The sequence below is a fragment of the Rattus norvegicus genome, chromosome 4 (genome assembly GCF_036323735.1).
Source record: "Rattus norvegicus strain BN/NHsdMcwi chromosome 4, GRCr8, whole genome shotgun sequence".
Classification (NCBI taxonomy): domain Eukaryota; kingdom Metazoa; phylum Chordata; class Mammalia; order Rodentia; family Muridae; genus Rattus; species Rattus norvegicus.
The window spans coordinates 156,235,539-156,255,699 of record NC_086022.1 but is presented as its reverse complement, the minus strand read 5'-3'; the positions used below and the strand labels follow the sequence as shown (position 1 = coordinate 156,255,699).

At 51.1% G+C, this 20,161-nt stretch overlaps 1 protein-coding gene across 9 annotated transcripts in view; it reads right to left on the bottom strand.

Annotated features, from left to right (window-relative positions):
- Window positions 1-7,208: 7,208 nt before the first annotated feature.
- Slc6a13 (solute carrier family 6 member 13) overlaps window positions 7,209-20,161 on the bottom strand; it is a 37,111-nt gene continuing 24,158 nt past the window's right edge. For 7 of the 9 annotated variants that reach the window (XM_006237218.5, XM_006237220.5, XM_006237219.4 and 4 more), the window contains 10 exons: window positions 19,698-19,830; window positions 18,639-18,773; window positions 12,462-12,565; window positions 11,479-11,603; window positions 10,332-10,444; window positions 9,911-10,048; window positions 9,191-9,293; window positions 8,750-8,850; window positions 7,917-8,087; window positions 7,209-7,631 (listed from right to left, as the gene is read on the bottom strand). In XM_006237218.5, coding sequence (XP_006237280.2) covers window positions 7,509-7,631; window positions 7,917-8,087; window positions 8,750-8,850; window positions 9,191-9,293; window positions 9,911-10,048; window positions 10,332-10,444; window positions 11,479-11,603; window positions 12,462-12,565; window positions 18,639-18,773; window positions 19,698-19,830 — 1,246 coding nt within the window. In that variant the 3' untranslated portion in view covers window positions 7,209-7,508. 9 annotated transcript variants of the gene reach the window in all.

The following is a 20,161-nucleotide window of genomic DNA, read 5'->3' as shown; positions in this document are numbered from 1 at the left end:
CAGGCCTAAGATTGAGGTCTATCAAAGAAGAGAAGGAAGAACAGGACCTGAGATATTGAATGGCCATAGGCCATTCTATAATTTTCTATAAATAAATATAAAAAATATATTTATACAATTTATATTTGCATAAATATATTAATAATGTATAAAATATATAAACATATAAACAAATATAAGATGAAAATAAGAATAAAAATAAATATAATTTTCTATGATTTTTCTATAAATAAAAGATTGAGCCTGGGGAGATGGATCGGCCCTCGAGAGCACTGCCTGCTCTTGCAGAGGACCCAGATTCCACTCCCAGCACCCACATGGTGATTCATAGCCGCCTGTAACTTCACTCCCAGGGGGACTCCTCTTCTGGTCCCCTCAGTCTCCAGACATGGGGTGCACAGACACGCACGCAGGCAAAACATCCACATACATAAATAAACAGATAGAAATTCTTTAAAACATGTCTGAGAACAAAACTGGAACCGCAGAATGAAAACAAAGGCAGGCAGAGGGAGAGGTGGCTCAGAGACACGGTGAGCTGGCAGGGGAGGGAGGCTAAAACCACAGCACTGGACAGCAAAGTGAGTCTCAGGGAAGAACTGTCCAGGAGGACGTTAGCCGTATAAACAAGCTGCACCGGGCTCCTCTTTTCTATTTTCTTTTTACTGCTTGTTAAAAGCACAGGTGTCGGTAGAGTGAGTAGCGTATGTCTGAGAACTCCAGATCTCAGGAGCGAGGCAGGATGGTCCAGCTCCACAGTCAGAGACGGTCTCACAAAAAGCCACAAACAGCAAACGACAACCACAGAAAGTTCAAAAAGACAGCCTCTGCCCCCAGGGTGCCCCTCCGCCTCTAGTCTGTTTGCTAAGAATGGTTCTGTGGCAGCAAGGACAACTTGTTCCCCTTCCTAAGCTCTGTTACCTCTGCAGCCACAGATCTCTCCTACAGGTTGTCCACCTGCTTTGCCAGGTTGGGTCAGTCTAGGGGAAGGGGAGGGACTTCACCATACTTGGGTGCCCTTGAGCCAATCCTGGGTTCTGTCTTCAAAGGACCAGAAAGTACAGTATTAACTCTCTTCTCAGGAGCTGGGCAGATTAGATGGAAGCCTACCCTGGTCCTAGGAGGCCCCTCCAGAAATCCTCCCCACCCCACATACTGCTAGGGTTCAACCCAGACACCATCACTTCCTTCTCCCAACACATCCAGCGCCACTTCAGCCCATACCCACATACCAGCACCCACCCCTGAGCACGCCGGTGCCATTCCGTCACGTCCCCTTGCACACACATACCTGTGTGCACGGCCCCAAAGCCTGGCTCCTCAAAGCCCTTCACACCTGCTAGGCAGCTGCGATCCACTGTGGTGGCCCACATCTTCTCCAGTCCCGCTCCTCAGACCCAGTCCCAGCCCAGACTTTCTGCTCTGGCCCTGGCTGATTAGGAGGCAGGCGGCCCCAACCTGTGACCGTTAGTCCCGGATCCATCCACTCACACTTCCTACCTCTAAAAACTGACAGCCCTCCCCTGGCAGGCAGATGGCCCGCCTCCCGGGGCCAGTTCCCCATCTGTGGAGTCTACTCGGGCTTGTCCCTAAGCAATTTCATTGTGTGGCTAGTGAGGGTGGCATAACACTCCCTGTGGCCTCAGGGGACCGCAGTTCCCTGCTTCCTGCCCAGACACACAGTTCTGCTCTGAGCCCTCAGCTCTCCAGACTCAGGAGCACTGACAGTAGGATAACCAGAGAGCGCTCCTGTGCATGCTTCCCACTCACCTGGTCTCTCAGCCCAGCAAGAGCTCCTGTTGCCAAATGAGTGTCTCCAGACCTGGAAGAGGAATTCTCACCTTCAGTGCTCCTGCTCCCTACCACAGCCCCACCCAGTGGTCCTGAGACAGATGGCCAGACCAGGGAACCGGGGCTGTAGAAAGTAAAGAAAAAAATACCACAAGCAACGAGAGAGATTGAGAAGTCTGTAAGCCTAAATTACAACATCCACCCTCAGGCACTGAGCCTTGTGATCCTGTCCTCTGTCCCCTCAGGCTCCCTCACTCCTGACTAGGGTCTTCCCAGTGGGCACTGTCCAGGACAAGCCCCCAGAGCCTTTCTGAACAACTGCCTCAGGCATCCCTACCTCCCCAGCCTCTCTCTTCCTGCTCCTGGCCCCTCGCCTGTATCCTCACCTCCATCCTAAATACTGTCTCCTTCTTAGACAAGGCACACACACCCCTCTTACCAGAGCAGTGGGATGGAAGCCACCAACTTTCAGGCTGGACACTGAGGACCTTGGGAGGGGAGCTGGCCTCAGTGACGAGGGCATGGGAGGAGGGTGAATCACAACTGGAGTTTTCCACCAAGTACCTGCCCTCTGTGGCTCCCCAGCAAAGCCCTAGACCTTCGCGGCCACTGACTTCTCCTTGGGATTTTCCTAGAGAAAGCTCCAGAGCCTGTGAAGCCCAGGAAGGGAGATGCAAACAAGGTTCAACCCACCCACCCCAACCCTCCTCTCCTCCCTTCTCATGGCCTCACAGCCAAGGAAGAGTCTGAGCCTCAGTTTCCCACTTTGGAAAGGTGGATAATGGGTGCTTTTCAGGGTTGCTGTGGGGGTTCAACATGGCTGTGCTGGGAAGTTGCAGGTACCTAAGGACAGTCGTCAGTATTTGTTGTAGCTCTGGTGGGGGTTTCTGGGATCTAGACACTCTGATTCTGCCCAGCATGGAGCCACACACCCAAGACTCATCCGGAACAGCATACCAGCTGTCAAATGTGCATATCCGTGGGGAATGTGTGTGCCCTCGGCAGTGATGGGAGAATTTTCCAAAACAGGGTTCCCTGGGCAAGTCTTCACAGCACGGATACGAAAAAGCCTGTGGCCTCTGGAAACATCAAGATGTTTCTTCAGTGCTGGGTGGAATGGAAACGGGGATGGGGGGGAAGTTGTGGGGAGAAAGGGAAATTTCCCTTTGCGTGGACTTCCCCTTTGTCTGCTAAAAAAAAAAAAGAGTCTTAGCAGTGGAGGGTGTGAAGTGAAATTGGTAGTCTGTAATTTTCCATTGGCACCCCAATCACCATCACTCAGGCTCCCCACCCCTCGGCCTCTGTTGCCCCTCAAGGAAAACCAGAAGAGTCTGGCTCTCAACCTCTTTACCTCAGTGAAACCAGAAGTGGAGCTGGGGACCAACTCTGGAGAAAAAAAAGTCATGGCCTGCCAGAAGCCACACACTTTTCATTCCTATGCTCAGCCCACATGGTACAACCTGCCCTGCCTGCTGGGTCTGCTCTGTGCTCGCACGTTGGGCCCACCACCATGACCCCCAATACAGCCGTTCACATCCTGTGGGTTCTGACCTCTTTGTAGGTTGCATATCAGATATCCTGCATATCAGATACTTACATTATGATTCATAACAGTAGCAAACTTACAGTTAGGAAGCAACGACAAAATAATTTTATGGTGGGGGAGGTCACCACAACATGAGGAACTGCTTTAAAGGGTCCCAGCATTAGGAAGGTTGAGACCCACTGGCTCTCGTGCTTCTTGCACAGGAGACACCAGAGTCTATGAAAAACTAAGTAGCCAGCTTTGGCAGCCATTCTGCCCAGTGAGTAAAGTCTGACTTGACCTAATCCTTCCCTCTCTTTAGCAGGCTATCTCAGACCTTTGTCTCCTTCTGTTAATGTTACTGTCCCCCCCTCAATCAAGCTCATCCCAACTTCCCCATTTCCCAGCACCCTCCTGTTATTCAGACAGACCACTGGAACCTTAAGAAGCCAGAGATTATGTCTTTGTGAGCATCTGCAAAGTACAGCAAAGAGAGGAAATGAATACACACCCTCTGTGGAGAAAGAGCCATAGGCCACCATCATTTTCTGACCGCCCGCATACTCACAGATACCTGGTAGGGAGCTATTTTCTGAGCTCTTACCTCAGGCTGAGTATGTTGCCTCGGTGGGAAGCCTTGAGGGAAGACTCTTCCTGAGGAGAATGTTGGGGTGAATAGAAGTGAAACAGTTCACCTTGTGACCACACGCAGTCAACAAAGAAGCTGGGATTGGAACCTGTGCCTCTTGGTTCCGAGAGCTCCTTTCTCAGATCGTGAGCGGTTAACAGGCAGGAGTCCCATCTCATGATTCTCTGCTGCTGTTTTAGCACCTAAAGCAGTGTTGTCTTAGAGCAGACCGATGGCCTGTATCGGATGGATGGATGGGAGGGAGGGAGAGAGAGAGAGAGAGAGAGAGAGAGAGAGAGAGAGAGAAGGAAAGAGAGAGGGAGAGAGAGGGAGATGACTACAACTGCAGGAGGAGATAAAATCGTATTCATTCCTTTGCTAGGACAGCATCGGCTGATCTCTCAGAACCAGGGACTGAAGGGCCCCAGCCTCGAGGCCATTGGGCCACAGGCTATTTGTAGCTACTTCTTCCTCACTCCCTAGCAAATTCATTTAACTCAGTAAATATACCTCCTTCTTCCTGAGGCTAAGGGGTAGTATGGTGTCCTAGACACCTCCTGGGCTTTTCTGCTATGAGAAGAGCCATGGTTGGGATGCAGCCACACTGAATGGAAGCAATTACCCAGAATGCTTCCTGGGTGCCTGTTTCTGCTGGAGTCTGGTGATGCTGTGGGGTAAGTAGCAGTTTTAGCATAGTTTAGAGGAGAAAACTGGGGACCAGAGGTTTCTTTTACCTGTTACTGAATGTAAGAGTTGAGATCCAAAGAAGACTGTAAGCCTCTTTGAGAAGGTTGCCCAGGTGACCTGTGCATAGGTGTACACAGTCTAAGGATGGCCGGGGCTGTTAGACATGCCTGAGTCTGAGCCTTGAGACATTGAGATCTCCAAGCAGTCTTGTGGGCTCAGGGCTTAGTAGGTGCCTCCCTAATGCCATGGGCATCTTCTGGGATACCAGTTGACCCTATGCTGCCTTCTGCACTTGAGATTGTCTCCCCTAGTGCTTGCCTGTTGACCTGACCTCTCTGCGTGGCTTCCCCTTTCCTGTCTTGCTTTCTTCTTTGGGGAACTGCAGGATCCAGTCTCTGCCCCTCCAGATAGGGACACAGTTCTCCTCAACCCTTCATCCCACCTCTGCCTCTACCTCAGTCATAGCCAAACTCGAGTACCGTAGCTCCCAACTCTGACTATAGCTGGGCTTGGCCACTCATGTTTATAATCTCAGCACTTGGGAAGTTGGGGCAAGGGAATCTCTGTGAGTCCAAGGCCACCCTGAACTATACGGTGAGTTCAAGGGCAACCTAAGCTAAGATTGAAATCCTGCCTCAAAACAAAACAAAGCAAAAATGAAACAGTGTTGGCTGACTCTGACCACACCAGCCACGTTTCTCAAATCCTTATCTTCTCCACCTGTCAGCCAGCATTTATCTCCCACGCTTGTCCCCAAAACCAGACTAAAAGGACACTTTGCCCCTGACTTCATTTGATCTCTGCAATAGGCCTGTGTAGGTGGGGTACATGATGTTATCCACATCTGAAAAGTGACTGTGAATTCCAAGGAGTTTCTACCAGGACAGACCATGAAGTAGACACGAGTCAGAGAAGCACGAACACATGGTTGTCACACTGCGGATGCCACCGTTTGTGACTCTTTTAAGTGGCTCTCACATGACCGTCACTGAGTCACCTCATTTCCTCAGCATATTTATAAAACTCAGACCAAACGAGTGGACAGAAAGGCAGATAGCATACGCTCAGAATTGCCTGCCCAGGTTCCCTCCACCCTCCCTGACTCCCTCTCAAAGCCCCTTGTTCATTCGTCAAGACAATGGACACAGACACCGTGGTGCACGCCTTTAATCCAAGCACTAGGAAGGCAAAAGCAAGTGACTCTCTTGCTCTATGAGGCAAGCTCCAGGCCAGCCAAGGCTAATAGTGAGACCCTGTATTAAGAAATAAAAGGAATGGGTTGAGTTCTGCTTCTGCCCATGATCGTAGGACAGCATAACCCTGTAGCCATAAGTGTTGTAGAAACGTGGTCAGGTGGATGAGGGTGTGAGGTGAGTAGAATCCTAGGTTTGGGCACATTAAACCAGCAGGACTATGACCAAGACTATACCCATGGAGTCAGTCACCTAGGAGAAAGAGTCAAGGCCCCCACAGAGTCGGGAGGGTCACTGTCCCTGATTTCTACAGACTCTTCCAACACAAGACAGAAACTGGAAAACTGGCAACGATTTCAAAACATTTCACTTGAAACTGACATATCACAAGCTGAAAAAACACCCGGGGGTGGGGGGCAGAGCCGGAACAGCTCAGAGAGTCATAGGACACTTAGTCAAGACAGGCAGTAGCAGAGGACACAGGTGAACCTGCAGGGATTCAGGTAAACCTTACCCTAGATGGGGAGAGAGACAATTTCAGGCATGTCCTACAGCATTCAACAGCAACTGGAGTTTCTCCCCATCCCCTTAGAGGCTTATTGCTAAGGCACGCCTGGGGCCTTGCTTTGACCTCCAGGCAACATCTCAGAGCTTTGCCTGCCTCCTGCCTGAGTCTCCTGAAAGCTAGCCCTTACCGGTTGGTTCATTCCTGAAGCTCAGACCTGACACTTAAGACTGAGGACATGACGGTGCCACCCCCTTGTGGTCACATCTGGAAGTGACAGCACCCGGTGTCTGAACCTCTTGCTAGAGCTGAGAATGAGACTGTCTGAGGAGTACTTCTGCTGGCAGAGTCTGGGCAGGACCTCTTCTGTAAGGCGCCCTCTGGTCTGTCTGGCAACCCTCTCTCACCCTGCATCAGTTCCTCCACCTGCATCAGCCCATGGATGCACACCGGACAGTGTTGACAAGCAGGGACACAGCAAGGGCCATGTGAACAGAAAGAAACTGCAGCCAGTCTGTCTTCTTCCTTCTTGTACCCAGGGCCTGGTCCCTTTGTCCTTCCCTTTTTTTAATCCCACGAGGAGGATGGGGGTGGGAGGGGCATGGAACAGCGGTGGGAAGTCGGAGTGGGGACCATACAGGACCACACGTGACACTCTAGGGAAGCATGGAGAGGGCCAGCTCCCTTCAATCCGAATGTGTGATGGAGGACAATGGCCTGGCCCATCATCTGCTTGCCCACCTCCACCACGGCAGCCATACCTGCTATGTGATTCGTAAGAAAGGAGCTGGGGTAGGCAGGACCCTAGAGCCACAATTTCACAACGAAGAAGGGGCAAGGTACAAACAGAGGACAGACACCAGGCATGTCGACAAGCAGTTGTGGGAGGAAGTTGGATTTAATGGAAGGAAGCGAACCCAGTGACAAGCCAGGCTTTCACCTCCCCAGTCCTCCCTGGGCTTTCCTAAGCTGCCTCAAAGGGGTGTTGTTGATTTGGGCATGTCACAATGTGCGTACCACCCTGGAATAGGGGTATCAAAATAGGAGGTTCCCAGTTCAGAAGGCAGCTTCCAAATACCCCCTTTTGTCTCTCTGCCCCAGCACGGAGGGGTGGTTCTGCCCTCTGTGTCTGTAGCTGTCCCCACAGACAGACTCGCAGGTGTGTCAAAGGCCTCGTCCCTAGCAGTTAGACTCCAGTTCTGTGAGCCTGAGGAGGGACGTCATCGGTGTCGCTGGAGAAGTCAGCTCTGGTTGGCTCTTCTGGGGAAGGTCTTCAGCCGGGCACACGAGCTGGCGAAGTCTCTGAAAGGACAGTTGTCATTGTAGGGGACGGGTGCCTGCCAGTGTTCCTCGTTACAGATGTCTGTCTGCCTTCTCTGCCGTAACCCGCTTCCGGCTGCCAACCCCGCCATCGCAGCTTGGGTCTTGTGGTTATCCTGTGTCCCTTTTTAGGACTCCCAAGGGCTCTTCCTCTGGAACCTTGGTACCCACACCAGGCTGGGTAATCTCCCTTTGTACTCCAGCTCCCTTCGAAAGCAACCCGCCTGTCATCAGTGAGGTTCCTATCCCCCAGTGCTTTCCTCCTACCTCTCTGAGTGGGCCCTTGAGAGTCCTGAGCTTGTAGATGCTCCAGGCAGGAATGCAGACCATGGAGGACAGAGCTAGGAGCCACCCCAGGGCATCCCCCCACCATGGATATGTGTACTTCTTGTTGTAGGTCAGTGGCGTGTATTTGATCAGGGAGAACAGGAAGGTTGCCTGCAGTAAAACAGAGTAGGAAGAGGTTGGTGTTGGAGCCCTGTGCCACTGGCCATCCCACCCCCACAGCTGCCTGGTAGGGTTTATTCTCCCAGCGGGCCCTGGTGCTTATCTAGGTCAGTCAGTCTCTAAGCTCCGCCCACACTCTGCTCACAATCCAGTGTACACCCTCTGTCCCTGCAGGGCTCTTGGGTTCCTCTCCACAGTTTCTCTAGTTGGGACTTAGTTGTGCCATCTCCCACCCCAAGAGTCCCAGCTCTCTGAAACACCCTAGCCGCTGTGAATGTTTCGCCTCTTGAGCCTGTCTGTCTGTCTGTAAAGTGGGTGAGATGTTAAGGAGTTATGTGTGTCAAGCTCTCCGTGGACTGTCTGCGGAGCTCACAGGTATGATTCCGAGCAGCCTAGCATTGTGTGTCAGTCCTTTCTAGGCTATCAGCCTCACACTGTACCACTAGTCAACTCCTCTGGCAGAGACCTGAGCCTGGGCTAATCCCTCTGGGAAAGGGAAAGGGGGAATTTATCTTCCTTTCTTATCTACTGAGAGGATGAAGGAAAATCTAAGGTGAGGCCCGAGGCCTAAAGAGCTATGGGCCTCCATTCCACTGCAAGCGCAATCCCCCTCCACCCAGCAACCTGCTTTTACCCCTTGAGAGTTCCGTTACCAGGCACACAGCTGGCGTGAAAAAGAGCCAACAGTATTTGATAAGAGGCCACGGCTTGTACCCAATCATATCTTCAATGTTGTCATAGAAGCGGCTGGCTCCTGTCGGGGAGAAGGAGAAAGGACCGAAGACACGCTTCAGGCTGTGAGAGGTCGGGGTGGGGCCAAACAGACTAGGGTGGGCCCGGACAGACAGACAAGAGACATATCTGCCTTTTGAAACCATGGCTGGGAGAAAGCAGTGGGCTAGGATTCCCTGGCACACACGACAGCAAGGTAGGGCAACGCCAGGGCTGTTAAAAGCATTCGGACAGAACATGAGGCCGACTCTTAAGGTGCACCAGGTATAGCTGTGACAAGAAAGGCACGTGCGAGCAGCAAACGTCTCACTTTGGCATGGAAGACTATGCTAGGCTCTGGGCCCAGGGCAGAAGCCACTCACCGTAAACCCAAGCCACACAGAGGGACTCAAAGATGGCCACAAAGAGAAGACACATGCCACTGGCCGCATAGTAGTCGAAGAGCTGGAACACGTACATGCCGCCCTGCGTGGGAGATGATTATCTATCGGGAGGGCGCAGAAGGGCCAGCCCCTCTGACCCGGATGACCCTATGACCCCTATGACCCCTATCATCCATATGACCCCTATGACCCTTCAGCCTCACAGCAGGGCAGAGGTGGTGAGGCTCACAGACAGTAATGTAAGACAAGAGAGCTTTAAGCCCTGCCGCCCTGAGTAGACAAAGGCAGAAAACCTTAGGCAGGGTTTTTAGGGGGGGGGGGGTGTTGATTTGTTTGTTTGTTTGTTTGTTTGTTTGCTTTTAATCATTGTTTTTAAACAGAAGAAGGAGAACATCCGAGAGCTGGTATTGTTATTGCTGTCCCCGAGGCTATTTAAGGTTAGCTTCAAAAGCTCCAGACAGTGTATGCAGTGTTTTAAAGAGGGATCTGGACAGTCACCACTAGGTGTCTCGAGGTGCCGGGTCCTGTCTCCTGTCTTCTCCAGAGTGACACTGATGACAGAAGACCACCTGTCCCCCCGAGGTGCCATTTTCCCTTTGAGGCCATCCCTGGGAAAGCAGGGAATCTCCCCGGAGTCCTAGTGCCCCCAGTCCCTTAGGCCTGTCCTGTGGCCCTTCCCAGCAGGCGTCAGACTCTCACCTCTGTGAGCATAATGAGCCCGATGAAGAAAGAGACGACAGACACGATGAGGATGAGAATCTCCCTCCGGTTCTTCTTACGGAACACCCGGGGATACATGTCCACCAGCGCTGTCACGAGGCTTTCTACACACACAAACTGGAATGAGAGGATAAGAGAACGTGGGGGAAAGAGAGCTCCCATGGCAGCCAGCTCCAGCTTCCTTCCAGCCAGCAGCCTCCCTCTCCAGCCCCCAAGAGCAGTTATCCTTGTATGTGGGAATGAGCTGACCCACTCTGAAAGCTCCCCTGGATCCCCAGAAAGGCATCCACCTCTGACATTCACCCAGTCCCCAATGATTCAAGGTCTCATGGGGTAGAAACTCAACCATCACCCTCTATAGCCACCCACCCCTCAGACTCGGAGTAACCACCTCTGATACCTGGCTGTCTAGTCCCAGGAGAACCACCATGAAGAAGAAACAGCAGGCCCACAAAGGCGAGAAAGGTAACATCACCACAGCTCGAGGGTAGGCGATGAATGCCAGGCCAGGGCCTACAGTGGGAGCAGAGGAACACAGCCCCGAGCCTGAGCCAGCTCCAGGCCTCTGCAACCCCAGGGCCTCCCAGGATGGGGCCATGGAATAACAGAGCTGCAAGAAACTGCCCCCAAAGTTATCATCACCGGTGCATCCTGACACAAACCACCCAAACTTCTACTTGGTTTCTAGTTTCCAAGACACCACCCATTGTACCACTGGCAAGAAGAGAACCTAGAGAACCCAACAATGAAAAAATTGGGGTCTAACAGGGGCTCTGGACACCCAAGTCTACTGCCTCAAACCATGGGTCTCAAGCTAAGAATGAGGTCCAGGAGTACCGGGCCAAACAAATCCAAGAAGCTGACCTGAAGGAAAGTAATAGTAGGTGGGGGAGAGGGGCTGCTGAAAACCACAGCAGGAAGGGCTGCTGTTTTACTGGGCTAACAATTATGGTAAAGGATGTTCCTCGGGGAGCCTAGTCCGGGGCTGCATTTGGTCTGGGCCTGCAGTTCACTCTGACTACCCTGAAGCCCTTTCTGTCCCCACCCACCACGAGTGAACTAGAATTACTTTTAGCATCCATTGACACATATGCTATTAAATAAGTGCTCTTGGTGAAGAGCAAACTCTCCTGCCAACGCCTTGGTTGAGCCATAGGAAGCTTCCTCTGAAAGCCCAGGGTACCCCGTGACCTTGGATCCAGTTCCCACACTAGAACAGCTGGGAGAGTGTTAGTATCAGTTTCACATGATTTACCCGACGTGGTATAGGCCAGGCACTCTCCTCAGTCTCCACAGAGCATGTGCCAGACACTGCTTCAATGCTCTTTATTGAAAACGCTTAGGAGATTTTTATTATTATTATTATTATTATTATTATTATTATTATTATTATTATTATTATTTAGGAATGTTTGTACAGACCCATACGGTTAGGTTCCCCTAGTCTGAAAATCTGAAATACTCCAAAATTGGAAGCTTTTTCGGCGTTACCTCTGGACCCTGGTTGCTAAAGGGCCACCTGCCCTCAACCTCCCCAGATCACTCACCTGATTCAGCAACCTCAGATATGGGTACGCCCTGCTCCTGAGACATGAAGCCCAGGATGGAGAAGATGGCAAACCCGGCCACGAAGCTGGTGCTGCTGTTGAGAATGCAAAGGGCGACGCAGTCCCTGTGGGGGCAGGGGAGAGAAGGAGGCACCCAGCAGGTCAGAAAAGAACTGCCAAGAGTCTGGGCTTCCTGTCCAGGAGCCCCGAGGAGCACAGCCTCTCGCACAGACGCAGAGGTCCAGGGTGAGGTTCCTGGACAGAATTTAGACTGTTCGAAGTGCACCCCTCTCTTGGCCCATTTAACCCCTGACTGGTTCCTATATGGAGTAACCATGGTCGTCCTGAAGGAAGGATGCTGTGTAGAAGGGAAACAGTAAACATTCCAGGCACTCTGTCACCTCCAACCTGACACATGGCTACCATGCTTCTGGGGACACAGTCACTCGGACATAAGCCCATGTGGTTTGGACAGAGATGATCACAGATGACAAGTGACTCTTAGACATCTCAATTTGACATTGAGATGCACAGTAGAACCTTGGGCTGTAGTTCAGATAACATTAAAGCTGGCTTAAACTCTCGAGTATGGGCCAGGCAAGCAAGAGAAGGGGATCACAAAATGAAAAGGGGGTGTCTGGGAGGCAGGTTGGGACAGTGAGGTGAGAACGCGTAAGGGCACATCATTTGCTAGAGAGAGTCACCGAGGCAGAGTCATCATTGCGTGACATTCGTAATTGCTTCCCAGTCTTGTTGGAATAGCTCTCTTGAACCTAGGAACCTCTTAATAAGCCAGGGAAGGTTGGGAAGCCCATGTGGCCTTCTAGCCAATCACAGCCCTCCTACCATTTGAAAAGCAATCCTCTGCCCACCCTATATGAGCTTTCCCTGGGGCACTAAGGTTGGATGCAGATGGATCAGATGCATGAGCTAGTACGGTCCACCCTGGTCTAGCTTGGCTTGGCAAGAGGCAGGAGAGTCACCTGTAGCAGTTGTTGTGGTACTTGTTGTAGCTGCCCAGGGCCGTGAGGCACCCCAGGCAGATGGCAAAGGAGAAGAAGATCTGGGTGCCCGCATCCATCCACACCTACATGAGAGAAAGGAGGAAGCTGATCCATACAAAAGGCCATGTGAGTCTCCACGGGAGAACACAGGCAAACCCTGGCTAATGGTAGTGGCAGACCTGTTCCCACTGCTCACCTAGGCTCTCCACCTCAGTTCCCTGAATGGTTTTGTTGTTTTGTTTTGTTTTGTTTTAGAGATGCCCCAAGATGATGCTGGGTATTCAAAGAAAACTAACAGAGGCTTAGAGGAGAGGAGGAGAGGATGCTCTGAACATAGAACTGGGTATCAGTTTTTGCCTCATGTCCTCCTACTAGTCTCGTGGCAGTGTAGCCCACGGTGAAGGCATTTCAAGGAATGTGGTCCATACCATCAAAGCCATTTCAGGCATGGAGCTTTGTTCCACAGTACTCTGTGTCTTAAAGGCAGGGAGAGGAGTCCTCCTCTCACGGGGGTTCAGAGGATGAAGTGGAAAGAAAAATTCCCCCATCCTAACCTCAGTGTGGCAGTCACTGTTATCTCAGCTGGCTGACCCGGCCTTGCATGTTGCGGTTTAGATCTAACAGCTAGAATAATATCCCAATGAGAGAAAAACATCAAGGCTCAGGGTTTGCAGGGTTATGGGAGATGGGCTCCAGAGGCCACAACACTCTTACCTCCCATCTTTTCCTTCCACAGATAACAACCTCCAGTGCCCCCTCTGGCCCCACACAAGGCTCTCCAGCCCCTTCCTGCCCATCCCTAATTCCTTGAGCATAAGCACACCCTCAACCCCCATGCTCTACTCTCCCTGATCACTCTCAGTCCTAGTCAAGTACCCATCTTCCTCTACATCCTGGGGGTCTCGGGGACCCAAGGCAGCTGACACATCAGAATCACACCAGGTCCTCAGGCAACATCCACAGCTGAGACTCTGAATCTCAAAGGCTAGAGAACGTGCGCCTTTTGCAAAGCCCCCTCGTGACTCTAAGAGTCAACTCTAGGATAACTCTCACATAGTCCTTGAGAGAAGACAGCAGAAGCAGACCAGTCACCCCTCCTCTTATCATAGCTCTGTCTCCATGGGCACGGGGACCAAACAGAAAGATGGCAGAGATTGGGGGAGAATCTGAAGCCTTCTGTCTTCTGTTCACTGAGAACCCCTTCCCTTCCAGGAAAAAGCCAGCAGCAGAACGAGACAGCAGAGGATGGGGACGAGCCAGAGTTCACCAGACAGCAGCACAGGAGGTAGAAGACACCAGATGACTGTTGCAATGGGGCAAAGTAGGGAATCGAACCTTTATGAACAGCTGGACAAGTAGAGGCACTGATGAGGAGGAGACCACACGGAGAGGTGAGGGAACTTTTGGAATCCAGAGCGATGTCACCTGTGTGTGGCTATTCCCTTAAGATGTCCCAGATCCTCTGCTCTCTAAAAGCTGCCCCAGTTATCTTAGAGGAGCACAGTGGCCTGTCATATATAGAAGTTGTTCTTCCCTCCAGCCCCATGCTCCCAGGAATAAGACTTAGACTCAAAACATATCTAAAATACTTGGCCATACAGCTAGGATCTTCTCTGACTAGATCATGACTTACTATAACCCATTTATTTTAACCTACATTCTGCCACATGGCTGGCTACCCGTGCTTAGGTATTACATGTCCATCTCTTCACATCTTCCTGGGTAAATCTCCAGTGCCTGGCTCTCTCCCAGAATTCTTTCTGCCTCCCACATGCCCCACCTTCTATTCTACCCTTTCCTATAGGCCATGGGTTTGGTTTTTTTTAATTGACGGGCAATGCACCCATACAATACACGAGATATTCTCTTTACACTCATATTGCTCTAGCCACATTCCCCATAGGGTGCAGGCCACTTAAAGAGTAGGACATTGAATCAAGAGATCTTGAGCCTGGACAGAAGAGTATCCCTGTACTGGAGGTAAGAGGCCTGAGTTAATGGGACAGCTATCATGATGCCAGCTGTTCTCTCCCAAATAGGCCATTCAAGCCTGCAAGCCTCACTAGCCTTGAACGTTTCCCCATGCCTCACAGCACATTGACCCTGTGTTACAAGGGCAGCCCTATGTGCCCACAGAGACACTGGGATGGCCCTTAGGCAAGCAGTGGCTCCATCCTTTGACCATGCATATTTGTGATCTTGGATTTGGGATGAAATCTTCAGAGAAACCATGCCTTGGCTGTTTGCCTTACCTAGCAGGGGTTGGGGACAGGGGCCAGCGGTCCTAGCTCAAGGGTCAGATGTGGCCTTTGACGGAGCCCTCTGGCTGTGAGTTTGGCAGGCCTGGCTTTGTGCAGCTGCAGCCCAGTCAAGCCTGCTGGAGTTGGGGGGTGAGGGGGGCGTCAGGAACACACAGAGCAAGCTGTTCTGTTCCCCACCACAGGCGACCCATTCCCTGATCATTCCAGGCACCCTGGGTTTCGGAACAAAACTCTGATGTGTCTCCCACTGGGCCAGAAGATTGACCCAGAAAAAAAGGAGTATGAACAACACTTGGTGGGGTGTGGGTAAAAAGAGGCCTTTGAGGGAGACAGGAACTGAGGGACCTCAGTAGATCTAAGACTGATGTCTTTAGCCTCCATATTTGTGGATAAATGCCTGCTATTCTGAGAAGGGCAGTGGCTTACTACAGAACAACCATAATCAAACAAATCAGGGCTCCGGCCCCATCTCTAGTCATTTCTGGCTGCTTGATTTAACCTCTCCAAACCATCTCATTCTCACAAGAAAAATCCATACAATAACAGCTAAAATAATATAGGCGAAATGCCTAATGTATAAATAAATGTTAAGTCCCTACCCTAGAGTAATACAAAAGGAGCCCTTAGGGTTCAAATAATTCATAAGCTCTCAGATGGCCCTGATGCCTTGTAATCCCAGCACTTGGGAGGCAGAGACAGAAGGAACAAGAAGTCAAGGTCATTCTTAACTACAAAGCAAGTTCCAGGCCAACCTGGACTACATGAGTTCCTGTTTTTAAGTTATGTGTGTGTGTGTGTGTGTGTGTGTGTGTGTGTGTGTGTGTGTGTGTGTGTGCGCGCGCGCGTGTGTGCGTGTGTGTGTGTGTGTAGTGGTAGATAGATAGATAGATAGATAGATAGATAGATAGATAGATAGAATATATATATTGGATATATAGTGGGCTACATGAGTCCTTGTCATTAAATTTTTTTTCTGGAAATATTAAAGATGAAGGGTAAGGCAGCAGACTCCAAATGAGTGTTCAAGACCAAACCTACCCCTCTCACATACTAGCTTCTACTTCTTGACAAGCCTCTTGGATTTTCTATCTATAAAACGAGGCCAATATCTGACTCGGGAAGGATTTGATGACTCAAACAATTCAACCACGTCAGGCCTAACGAGATATAAGAGCATCGCATATATGAGCAGCTTTTGCTTAAGCCCACAAGAGATAACACCAAAATAAAAAAACGAGTTCTGATCTATGGTCACAACACTCCATAAGAATTGCAACATAGGGGCTAAAAGTTTCCACGGGGCTCTTCAGATGCTCTACCCCCCTCCTGCTCCCTGCCCTTATTCATCAGCCAGAGTTCAGTAGAGCAAGCGGTTGGGGTGAGGGAGAGACGCATGTCGTGAGCAAAGCAGGTGCCGTGTTCCTAGGAGCCAATTCTCAGCAAGAGTCCCGGAGCCTGGGAAAGGAAGGAACCCAGCCAGCACACAGCAAGCCTGGCAGAGAAACGGAAATGAGAGAGGAACCCAGCAGTCTCCCCTGGCTCTCTGCCTCTGCTCTTGGCGGGAGGGATGCCTTTAGTCTTTGTGTCACCTAGTGGGGATTCTGTACCTTGCTCAAGTGCCAGGTGAACACCAGTTGGAATTATCACACTCCCTGAGGAGTGCCAACTACATTCAATTAGGGCCTAGCAGGATGTCCCACCCTGCAGGCAATACTCAGCTCACTGATGACAAGACCTACCTTCAACTGAGCTACCCTTGAAACTGCTCCCTGCCTACAGCCACAGAGCCAATGGAACAGGCAAGTTCCCTGTGCAGCCTACAGCAGCCTGCAGATGGACCATGGCAACAGGAGCTCCGGGTTCAGTAAGCCTTCCTCTCAAGACACACGGCTTTGAGAACCCCTGGAGTTGAAGGTTGCCTGGCCCACACTCAGATCTTCTGGAAACTTCTATAACAAACGCTGCACCTAGAAGGGGCCTGGCTCCACACAGCGAAAGACTTACACAAGAAGCCAAGGTGAACAGACAGGGACCTTGCCTTCCAGAAGAGGTCAGAAAGTTCGGGAGTTTGTTGGCATCCAGACCTGCCTTCCAGTTGCAGATGTGATTATAAACCGCCTTAAAGCCCAGGGGTAAGAGAACTTGCCTGGTGCCCTGCCGTCGACATCTCCAAAACCACAAAATCTTAAGGATCTCTAGGCCTCAGTTTCTCTATCTATAAAATAGAAGTAGCTGGTTAATATGCTGTGGGGATTAGCTAAAATAAGACATGGAAACCTCTTAATGGTGCCAGGGATACACGGGTCATTCGCTATAAATAGCTGATTAGGACAAAGCTACCAATATTGGGCTCCTTCGGGCTTTCAATTTACCTTGCCTTCCTGCTCTCAGACCTACCTACAAATAAAAGTGAGATTTCCCCCACAGGTTTATGACCCTGTTCTTCTAGAACCACAAGGGGGTCCCTTTAACAAGGTGGATTCTAGCCTGACTCTAACTAGCCTGCCTACACTGCTGCCCCAGAGGAGCCTGTTTACTGTCCACGATCCATCACAACCATTTGGTTCCAGGTAAAGATGAGGGGCTTCTGAACCATGGGACAGAAACATCACTTAAATCCTCTGTACAGCCTGGGGCTGCAGTCTGCCCATCTGCACAGTAGAGCAGTCTGAGCTCGAGAGTTCTGGAAACGTCAACAGCTCTGCTCCTATAGGTTGGCTCAAACCAAGTCCAAATGCCGTGTGTGGCAGTTTGATAGCAGCCTGCATCTCTGTGGCTTCTGAGGACCCAGACAGGAGGAGGAAAGGTTTATATCCCTCAGGAAGATTGGAGGCTGCTGGAGTTTGTGAGAAGAGTCTAACCAGGGCTGTCCTGGTTGGCATGAGAAGACTTGTAATTCCTTCATGTGAAGCCAAAGACTTGGGATCTCTGGTCAACCCAAATTCCACCCAAAGGGGAACTCTTGCCTCAAACAGGGGAACTCAGGAGCCCTGGGTCCATCCCTTGCCTTTCTGTCTTCCAGCAGCTTCGCAGACAGGGATTGTCCCTTGTTATTTTTAACCACTTGGAAGGCCATCCAACAATCTTCTAGGTATTGGGAGCCACTTGCCCTCAATTCCCTGGGGGTCCCTTGTACTAATACAGAGAGTCTCCCCAGAACCAAGGAAAATATCACCAACTATTACCCAGTCTCCCTTCTGAGCCAAGAAAGCATGGGCAGCAGGTGACACTAGGCAGCAGTCTCTTCTGTGCCCAGGCCACTTGCCCTCCCTTCAAGATGGCTGCCAAGCAAACACTTGCCAGAAACCGGGGCTTCACGACCAGGTTGCTTTGTGCTCCCTCACTGTAAAGTAGCACAACCCTCCAGCACTCCTCCCTGGACACAGAGAAGCTGTAGGCAGTGTAGACAGCAGAGGGGGGCCTGAAGGAAAAGAGACAACTGACAGGAAATTTGACACCAGCCCAACTGTTATGGGAGGAGCAGGAAGCAGAGACTGGAAGGTGGGGTCACTGGGCCAGAGAGAGGGCACCACAGGGCAAACAGGGTGTCAGGCTAAGAGGGGAGAAACAAGGGAGGAGGCTCAGAAGGAAGCATGGGGCTTGAGAATGAGGAGAGGAAAGGGGTCAGCCTGCCAGTCAAGATGCCTAGTCCAAGTGGGTTATTGCCAGGGACCCAAGTCTTCTGAGTTCCCTGGGGCAGTTGTAGACCAAGAAAGAACAATGGTAGACTTGTTACGACCATAGACAGTTGCTGGCCCGTATCTGCAGAAGGGAACACTCCCGCCCCCACCACACTGTCCACCACCACCACAGATGCATTGGGGGACCATCCATCTACTCCATATAGCTCAAGCACCCCCAAGAGCCCTATGGTGGTCCTGTAGTAGCTGCTCACCTGGGGATCCCACAGACGTGTGATGTTGGGGTACAGGTAAAACTGAATTCCCTGGGCTGCTCCAGGCAGTGTTACTCCTCGGATCAACAGGACCACCAGCATGAGGTAAGGGAAAGTAGCTGTGAAGTACACCACCTGCCCAAGGCCCAGGAGAAACAAGGAGAGAGTGAGGAAGTAAGGCTCACACTGTAATTCCCCAAGAGCTCTCCCCCCACAGAAGAGGCCAAGGGAGCTCCCTGCCTGCTCCTCCATCAGCCTAGCAGCTGTTCAGCTCATTTCTCCAAGCCTCTGGCCACAACTCACCTCTCCTTCCCTCCAGCCCCACCCTCCACTCTATTCAATATTTGGGCAGTGGCCGGAGGAACACAAGCATTTTGCCCACACAAGTGCTTAGAGCTACAAACAACGGTGTCTGGTATGCAAACGGCTGAGCCATGTGCTCTTCCCTCTGTGGGCAGACAGATTAGTAAAGAAGATTTATGAGAGGCCTCCAAGGCAGGAGTCCAGAAGAGCTCAAGATGTGTGTGTGTGTGTGTGTGTGTGTGTGTGTGTGTGTGCGCGTGCACGCGCGCAAATATGTATGTGTGCAAATACACAAACACACACGCATGCACACATATATACATGCACGAATGCACACACATACACATTCGTGTGCATACTCCACTTTAGATTCTCTTGGGTATAGAGAGGCCAAAACTCCTAAATTGGCTGAGAATCACTGTGAGGAGTGTGGTCTAACAGCATTCTCTATCCACTGAACTGTTTTATAAAATGGGGAGCCATGGCTCTGTTGAATCTGCAAGATGCTCACGCACACTGTAGACTGCAAACTGGAGTTCCTCTGGTGCTACCTCTCCTCCCTCTCTCCTTCCATTTACCCCCCCCCAGGAGTGCACGAATGGGGGGGTAAATGGGGGGTGCAGAATCGGGGAAGGAAGCCACATGAACTGCCATGTCATTCCCTCCTGTCACAAGTAGGCTAAATGAAGGGTGGCAGCCCCCAAGACAGGCATGTCGTCCTGGGATGGGAGAGAACAGGAGCTTTCCAGCACAGACCTTGCCTGTGGACTTGACCCCTTTCCAGATGCAGAAATAGCAGATGATCCAGGCAAGCAGGAGGCACAGGACCAGCTCCCAGCGCAGGGACCCCAGGTGCTGGATGCCATCTGAGATCTTCAGGACTCGCCTCCTAAGAAAGCAGACAGACCCTGACCTCTCTCTTGGGTTTCTTCCCTTCCTTCCTCTCCCTCTTTTCTGTGTTGTTGGTTTTTATTTATCTTGCAATTTTGCTTTTTGTTTTCATATTTTTTGTTTTTTTCCTGTGTAAGGGTTAGAACCCAGGGCTATGAACATGCTAGGCAACTGCCCCAACTCTGAGGGCAGATGTTTGAGTAGCTGAGCGGCACCTCCAGGCTCTTGTCTAAGGCTTGTCACTTCCTTGAGACCTGTGATGCTTTCCTTTGCACAGATATGGAGGTGGACCTAAAGTGTGGCTTCCATTCACTGTGCCTAGTTCCGTT